The 7,693-nt window shown below is 45.5% G+C and overlaps 3 protein-coding genes across 4 annotated transcripts; 2 read left to right on the top strand and 1 right to left on the bottom strand.

Moving 5' to 3' along the window:
- Positions 1-14: 14 nt before the first annotated feature.
- On the bottom strand, positions 15-3,719 carry LOC117890043 (RNA polymerase II subunit A C-terminal domain phosphatase). Its single transcript, XM_034794661.1, has 8 exons — positions 3,625-3,719; positions 3,196-3,551; positions 2,953-3,046; positions 2,426-2,862; positions 2,187-2,368; positions 866-2,131; positions 597-806; positions 15-530 (listed from the first exon to the last, which is right to left on the bottom strand). The coding sequence occupies exons 1-8, from the start codon at positions 3,634-3,636 to the stop codon at positions 397-399; spliced, it is 2,691 nt and encodes an 896-aa protein (XP_034650552.1). The 5' UTR covers positions 3,637-3,719; the 3' UTR covers positions 15-396.
- Positions 3,720-3,765: 46 nt separating this feature from the next.
- LOC117890045 (peptidylprolyl isomerase domain and WD repeat-containing protein 1) lies at positions 3,766-6,421 on the top strand. Of its 2 annotated transcripts, XM_034794664.1 has the most exons (10): positions 3,766-4,031; positions 4,098-4,301; positions 4,360-4,543; positions 4,605-5,051; positions 5,120-5,422; positions 5,488-5,606; positions 5,694-5,699; positions 5,765-5,885; positions 5,946-6,165; positions 6,229-6,421. In XM_034794664.1, the coding sequence occupies exons 1-10, from the start codon at positions 3,866-3,868 to the stop codon at positions 6,373-6,375; spliced, it is 1,917 nt and encodes a 638-aa protein (XP_034650555.1). In that variant the 5' UTR covers positions 3,766-3,865; the 3' UTR covers positions 6,376-6,421. The 2 variants fall into 2 exon arrangements, with proteins under 2 accessions (XP_034650555.1, XP_034650556.1); XM_034794665.1 differs by lacking the exon at positions 5,694-5,699.
- A 55-nt stretch (positions 6,422-6,476) lies between these two features.
- Positions 6,477-7,427, top strand: LOC117890046. The gene is made up of 4 exons (XM_034794666.1): positions 6,477-6,706; positions 6,765-6,917; positions 6,976-7,143; positions 7,202-7,427. The coding sequence occupies exons 1-4, from the start codon at positions 6,653-6,655 to the stop codon at positions 7,367-7,369; spliced, it is 543 nt and encodes a 180-aa protein (XP_034650557.1). The 5' UTR covers positions 6,477-6,652; the 3' UTR covers positions 7,370-7,427.
- Positions 7,428-7,693: the final 266 nt, after the last annotated feature.

Below are 7,693 nucleotides of genomic sequence, written 5' to 3' on the forward strand. Positions count from 1 at the left end.
TAGACGCTAGCTAGTCCGTTTCAACGGAATTTATTTTGTAAAACATTTACAGTAGATATCAATTTACATTAGATTAGAGTTAGGATTTAAGTCGTGAGATGTTTTTTGATTACAATTTCAATGCGTGACGATGTGGGGTAGGGCTTGGGCTTGGGCTGAGGCTGGGGCTGGAGTGTGTGTTTTGTGTTTTTGTTTGTTGGTAAAAGAGTACTCAGCGAATTGCTTAAAACTATTTAAAGTTAACTACTACATACAGATCTTATACATAGGCGGTAAACCTAGATATTCTACATCAATATGTAACTGATAGCTGATTTTCGATTGCTTCATTTGTTGTTGCTGCTGCTGCTGTTGTTGTTGTTAATTTGCCTCGCAGACCTTCTTAATGTCAAATAGTTAATCTTCTAGCCCCAGAAATTCCCGCTCCAGAGCGGCTCCCATCATATTCCATTCGCCATCATCCTCATCCTCCTGGTTGTTTTCACTGTTCGAGTCCGAACCAATTTCCAAATCTGACGGCAGCTCCTCGCCTGCAAGCAATCACGAATTTGAATGATTAATTTTTCATATTTGAAAGCCTTCCTTCCTCCTCCTACCTCGTCGAAATTTGGCGCTCGGAATCTCATCGTCATCATCCTCTTCGTCTTCGTTATTGTCATCGCGCTCGCGTTCATCCTCATCGAAGTTAGCTAGACTCGGCGCTCCCATCATCACATCGCCAGTGCGCATGAAGAAATCGTGGGCCCGATTCGAGTTCTCATCCTCACGCTTGCGCTTCAGCAGTTTCTTGTCCATGGGTGGATTTTCTGGGAAGCAATTCGCAAATCAATATAACAGATTTGGTAATCTTATGTTGTGGTCTTACCAAAGTTGACGGGTCCCTCGTCACTGGACGAGTCAGACTCGAAGAACGTGTCGTAGTCTTTGTTCATGGAGTCAATTTCCTCGTTTGTGAGGACCAGCAGGGGATTGAGGGTTTCCCGAAAGTTACCACTCTGCTCCTCCTGCTGCTTGCTGCTCGATGGCGATATCTCCGAACGTTCGCTGTAGTTCACCACATGCTCGGGACTGTGGCAATGGGCGGGCGGCTGGCGGCCTTTATTGCGCACTTTGCGGTCCAAGGGGAACAGCTTCTCCTCCACATGCTCCCAACGCTCGGCGCAGGTCCACAGCCAATTGGCATTGACCACACGGATGTTGACCTCCTTTTTGGCGGCATTTACCTTGTAGGTGCCCGCATTGACGGCCACCAGATGTGTGCTCTCCTTATTAATGTTCGGCTGCACCTCGGCACCCAGGCTCTTGGCTATGAAGTAGGCGCGCGACTGCTCCAGTCTCATTTGCGTTGGCACTAGGCCAGAAAACACAAGATTCTTGCCGCGCAGAACTTCGCATCGAATTTTAGGCACAATTATCTTCAAGTCTGGAATCTCCATGGTCTCGTCGTAGATCGCATAGAAGCGCTTGTGTATGTTGCGCAATATGACCTCCAAATAGAGTAGGTAGTCATCTGGGTCCTCAATCTCAATCAGTTTTCCTCCCTCGTCGTGGTTGACTTTGACGATTGGAATCTTTGACGTGGTGGCAGCATCTTCGCCACCAACTTGGTTCTGATTCTCCGCATCCGCTGGACTAGTCGATGACTCCACCAGATCGTTGTTTGTTTCGTTCGTTTCGGCAGCAGTCGCCTTTGCGTCAATCTCCATCAATCTGCCATCAATCTTAAGCGCACTTGTGCTATCCTTAGAGTTCTCCGATGTCACATCATCCACGACTATGTCTTCGCTATCGCTGGCCGGCTTGTGTGGGTCCGGCGTGCCAGTTGAGTTATTATCTACAAGCGCATCTGCATCTGCATCCGCATCTGCATCCACATCCACATCCACATCCATATCCGTAACCTTGCCGTTCACCTTGTCCGACAACTCCTTTGACTCAGTGACAATCGAGGCGTCTGTTACTTCTGCATCCTTTGGGTCACTCTCATGCCCGAGAACGTCAACAGTTTCTTCATTGCCGTCCTCATCTTTGCTTGTGCTGGACACTGTATTGTCGCCTTTATCGGGGTCTTCAGTTTTCATTTCACTCTCCACATCTACCTTATCTTTTTCCTCTTCTTTCTCTGCCATATCTACAACAAATAAACACTGTAATGACACTGCTTATGCTTTGGGAGCGGGACTAACCTTTGAAGTCGACACCTTCGCCATCCAACTCGTGCTTGGACAGTCCCGGCGGGGCGTTGATGTCGCCGGTGTGTTGGAAGAAATGGTAGGGCTTGACTTGTATCAAATTGGATGCCATATTCCAGACATCCTCTCGATCGTCAATGATGCACACCATCGAATCACCATTCGGAAATAAAGCCCTGCCAGAATTGCAATGAAATGATTGCCCACAAACATATTCACAAGTTTCTACTCACTTCAAGTTGTCCGTCTTGCTGGTGGCATTGAAGCATTCATCGCGTGACAGTATGCGATGCGAGAAGAACTTGCCCTCCGGGTCGAGCAGTTGAGCAATCATGTGCGCATAGTTGCGGGCGCCGAAAGTGCAGATGTGCAGCTCGTACAGCTGGGACATGCGCTCCAGGAACTCGGCCGTGCCGGGGCGCAGTCGCGTGTGGTACCAAGGTGACTGTGGGCCATATAGCTGAAAGTGGTATATCCCCTTGATGTTCTCCGGCACGGTGTCGTTGGTGGTATGGATAACCGTCTGGTCGAGATCAACGAGTAGCACAAGCTTGCGGTCGGCCAGCAGGCGTCGTGTGTCGTCATGGCCCAGCTTCTGGGCCAGCTTTTGGGTGACTTTGAGGTCCGGCATGGTGTGCACCATCGGCACTGAGGCCTCAGAGGTTTGGCCCTTTTGACAAGGAGAGCAGAGGGAACAACGATCAAATTAGTTTGTAACACATGACAATGGGAAGAATTTGTTGTTTTTTTTTACACTTACATTGTCATCTTTTCGCAAATCGGCACCGCAGTCCGCGCACATATCCTTGATGACGGTTGTGTGTATGCATTCGGACAGCTCCATAATCGCATCCCTGGAAGAGCAAATAAAAACAAATCCACGCTCAAAATGTGTGTATACCCCCATCTGTGCGGCGTTGTGCACAAATGCATTCCACCCAAAACAACCCCAACCCAGCACAGCTCCAACACCGCAGGCAGAGTGTGTGGGGGCAAAACTCACCCCTTCACAACCATTTCGCCGTCTTTGCGAAGCCGCTTTTTGACAACTCCGGCACGGTTTGACTTGTATTTGTGGACTGTAATGTTGCCGGCCTTTGACGGCTTGCCATCGTCTCCAACTTCCTGGTAGAGAAACAGGATTTGTGCTGCCGACACGAATTGTCCTTCGCGTACGCGCCATTTATTGATTCGTATGCGTGTCTCTGTATCACCAAGTGCTGCATTTACAACAATGCCTTTCGCGCTTCCGCCGCCGCCACTGATACCGCCACCGCCGCCGCCATCATCGCCATCCTTGCTGCTGCTGCCTGCAATCCGGCTGGAATGCGCAGTTTCCTCCTGGCCAAGCTTCTCCATCTTGTATTTACAATGTTTTTAATACAAATATAATCAAGTTTGTTCAAATCTCTGTGCCTTGTTATGTTTTTACCTTGCAAAACATCAGGTATCATCGAAGTACTTCCACCTCTAGCAGTCCCTCAAATGTCGGTATATAATTAGTATATTTAGTACATTCTTTGGTATACCACGGTATATTCCCAATGTTTAAGTGGGGTATTTTATCGATAAATCTGCGGTCACATTGCTTGGCACCCAAACGGCGCTAAAATTGTTCACGTTCTCATAAAAACACGCTTTTGTTTTTGTTTATTAAGAAAGTAGCGTGCAGGATGAGTGAAACAGACTCTAGAGAGGATCTGAAACGCAGTGCTCCAGCGGAGGAAGATGAGGCGACTGCAGAACCAGCAGAAGAGAACGATGCCGATGGTGAAGACTCAGGCTGGATTGGGCCAATGCCTTCGGAACAAAGTGCTGTGCCGGCCAAGAAAAAGAAAGGTAAATACACATTGTACAGTCAATCCGTTTGATGGCTTCTTACTGGTATGGTTTTGATTTTTGCAGTGCTTCCGTACGAACACATCTTCCTGGAGAACCTGCCCAACGCCGAGAGCTATGAAAGGAGCTACATGCACAGGGACGTGATCTCGCATTTGGTGTGCACCAAGACGGATTTTGTGGTCACCGCCAGCTTGGATGGGCACATTAAGTTCTGGAAGAAGGGAGAGTTGGGCATTGAGTTCGTCAAGCACTTTAGAAGTCATTTGGGTACGTAGACGTGGGGTTTCCTTTGGCATTTATTTTAATGACTTTCGATCACTTCCAGTTCCAATCAAGTCGTTGTCTACAAATGCTAGTGGCACATTGCTCTGCTCTGCGGCGACCGATCAAACAGCCAAGGTATTCGATGTGGTAAACTTTGATATGATTAATATCATCCGCCTGGGCTACACACCCCAATGTACCGAATGGATAAGCGCTCCAGGGGATGCCGTGCAGGGACTGGCCATGTAAGCTGGTTAACTGAATGCTCACTGGAGAAACTATAATGATTATGTATCTTATTTGCAGCACGGACTCGGAGAGCAACTTTATACACATTTACGATGGCCAAAGCGGGGGCCAAGTGCTGCACACCTTGGAGAAGATGCACGCCGCCCCTGTGGTCGCCATGTGCTTCAATGTGGCCATGGAGACGGTCATATCGGTGGATCGTAAGGGCATATTGGAGTACTGGCAAACCCCAAAGTACGATTACAGATTTCCCCAGAAGTTGGTGAATTTCGACTCCAAACTGGACACCAGCCTCTTTGAGTTTGCCAAACAAAAGACCCAAGTCACCGGTCTGGCAGCCTCCCCGGACGGCAAGCGTTTCGCTGCCATTTCCACAGATCGCAAGGTGCGCGTATTTCAGTTCAACACGGGAAAGATGATCAGAGTGTTCGACGAGGCGCTCTCCACGTACACGCAACTGCAGCAGACGCCGCACGCATTGCCGAACATGGAATTTGGCCGAAGGTACGCACAGTATATGGAAACATAATTTGTTATTTATGTAATGACATTGTTTAATGCACTCTTTGTAGAATGGCTGCCGAACGCGACCTGGAGAAGACGGCACAAAATACGACACTCAACATTCTGTTCGATAGTACCGGAAACTTTTTGCTGTATCCAACCATGCTGGGCATTAAGGTGATCAATGTGGTAACGAATCGCTGCGTCACAATACTCGGCAAGACGGACAACATACGGCCCTTGCAAGTGGCCCTGTTCCAAGGCAGGGTAAAGCGACAGAAGGCTGCAATAACGCTCGAACAGGAGGCGAGCGAGAATCCAGCGTTGCACAACTATTTTAATGATCCAACCGCCTTTTGCACCGGCTACAAGTTAGTTTCCATTTACCTTAAAGCCTGTTCCATTTTACTCACACGATTGCTTATGCGTTTGTTAGGAAAAATCGCTTTTACTTGTACAGTCGAAGGCTGCCCTCAGATCTCCAGGATGTTGATCGGGATATATTCAATGAGAAGCCATCGAAAGAAGACATTATTGCAGTGCCCGAGGCCACAGGTATTCAGATATTTCGAATCTACTTAGTTAATTGTTTACTAACCGTCGTTGTTTTTCTCCTAACGCTAACGCTAACAATTTTTCAAGACGAAGGTTACTTTTACTTCTGTGTTTGCCCATTCAAGATCTATATCATTGAAACTGTTTAATCATTTTAGTCGTGCAACGTATCTATGAGAACGTGGTGCTACACACCACCAAAGGGGACGTGCACATAAAGCTTTTCTTCAAGGAGGTGCCAAAGACTATCGAGAACTTTTGTGTTCATGCGAAAAATGGGTAAGCACTAGAATGTCTTCTCAGTTTGCAGTTTCCTTTTAAACGGTGTCCATTATCCAGGTACTACAACGGGCACATATTCCACCGTGTCATCAAGGGATTCATGGTGCAAACGGGTGATCCGACGGGCACTGGTACTGGCGGTAAGTCAATCTGGGGGCACGATTTCAAGGATGAGTTCGTACCAAGTCTAAAGCACGATCGCCCCTATACGGTTAGTATGGCTAACGCTGGCCCCAACACAAATGGTAGTCAATTCTTTATAACAGTCCTGCCTACTGTAAGTATTTCAACACTTTGTCCAACTAGTTGACTTTTTTTGTATAACAACAACTCTTTACAGCCTTGGCTGGACAATAAGCACACTGTTTTTGGTCGCGTGTATCGTGGCATGGAGGTCGTTCTCAATATTTGCAACACAAAAGCGAATCCCAAGACGGACAAACCGTACGATGACATCAAAATAATATCAATACACTTGAGTAATTAAGCAAAATTGTAAATAATAAATATGTGTGAGTGTTTGTACCTCAAAATTCCCGGCTCAACTTCAGCCCATGCGGAAGATCTGTACAGTGTCTACCCAAAAACATTATGAAGATGATAGCAATGATAGTAATAGTATGCATCAGTGGAGATTTAAAATACAAATACAACTATTTAATTGATTATTTATTGCTATTTAATGATTTGTTGTCATTGAGTCCATTTTTTTTTGACCATAAGACTAGCCAAAATAGTGTGCATTTGAGTTAGGCCAGCTCAACATGTCAGTTAAGAACTTATTTCAGCTCATTTTGATGCTGTATTTTATCACCGAAGTATGTATAAATTGATTCCATTTGACATTTATCCTATAAGTATTTACAAATTCTCAAGATCACTTCCAAATTTGAGTTTACCAACATCAAATATACTTGTGTGGATAAGGAATTCTGCAGAGTAGATTATTGCTATCTGAAGTCGATAAATCGAACCTACAAATATATGTCAGTGCGATTGACTCTATTTAAACCCATTTACAATGTCAAGGTACGTTCTGGACACCAACTCTATATGATATGTGCATTGAAAGTATAAATATTTTCAGTTAAACTATGCATTTTACAAGCGATTGAGTGGATACAAGCCTTTCCTCTACAATTACACTGTTGATGGCTGCAAATTCTTTAAGAGTCGTAGGCGTATCTCCGTCGATAATTACGTTTTTGGTCTTCTTGGGACGAACCACAACCTAAACCATACATGTCCCTACATTGTAAATTGTTGATCCCATTCGAGCAGATGCTAAATTTCTAATCATTTTTCATGTGCAGGGTGAACTTTATGTGGATAAGTTGTCCATTAGCCTGGTCAACAATCGTTTAACAGCGGTTCTGCCCTTTCCGGAAGGTGATTACCTCTTGCAGACCCACGCATTTGTTGATGGCATCATTAGATCTGTGTTTCAGGTCTATGGAACTCTTTCGAAGTCGTATTATTAACTCTGTAAAATGCCGCAAGCTGATTAAACTCGGATGTTTTCCCTTGCATGTGCATAAATAGTTCTTTACTTGTACTCCTGTGAAAATAAGGAAAGGACCTACTATATACATATGTACATATAAACATTAAAAGCATTGTATACATACATATGTATGTATTTATACCAAAATGGTATCATATACTTATCTCGCTCTCACTGCATGCTTTTCCCATAAGACTATCCTTGTCTTGGCAGCTACGCCGCTAAGCTAAGTTGAATGTCATACGGCCATACGAGTATAAAATACCAACAAAATATATTTTCCTCCGAGGTATATCTGGTA

The sequence above is a fragment of the Drosophila subobscura genome, chromosome E, assembly GCF_008121235.1.
Source record: "Drosophila subobscura isolate 14011-0131.10 chromosome E, UCBerk_Dsub_1.0, whole genome shotgun sequence".
Taxonomy (NCBI): Eukaryota; Metazoa; Arthropoda; class Insecta; order Diptera; family Drosophilidae; genus Drosophila; species Drosophila subobscura.

Coding starts and splice junctions, on each gene's coding strand:
- LOC117890045 (XM_034794664.1), top strand. CDS start 3,866: ATGAGTGAAACAGACTCTAGAGAGGATCTGAAACGCAGTGCTCCAGCG. Junction 4,302..4,359: donor GCACTTTAGAAGTCATTTGG/GTACGTAGACGT, acceptor GATCACTTCCAG/TTCCAATCAAGTCGTTGTCT. Junction 5,052..5,119: donor AACATGGAATTTGGCCGAAG/GTACGCACAGTA, acceptor CACTCTTTGTAG/AATGGCTGCCGAACGCGACC.
- LOC117890043 (XM_034794661.1), bottom strand. Junction 3,047..3,195: donor GGCGAAATGGTTGTGAAGGG/GTGAGTTTTGCC, acceptor TTGCTCTTCCAG/GGATGCGATTATGGAGCTGT. Junction 2,863..2,952: donor ATTTGCGAAAAGATGACAAT/GTAAGTGTAAAA, acceptor CCTTGTCAAAAG/GGCCAAACCTCTGAGGCCTC.
- LOC117890046 (XM_034794666.1), top strand. CDS start 6,653: ATGTCAGTTAAGAACTTATTTCAGCTCATTTTGATGCTGTATTTTATC. Junction 6,707..6,764: donor TGCTGTATTTTATCACCGAA/GTATGTATAAAT, acceptor CAAATTCTCAAG/ATCACTTCCAAATTTGAGTT. Junction 7,144..7,201: donor ACCATACATGTCCCTACATT/GTAAATTGTTGA, acceptor TTTCATGTGCAG/GGTGAACTTTATGTGGATAA.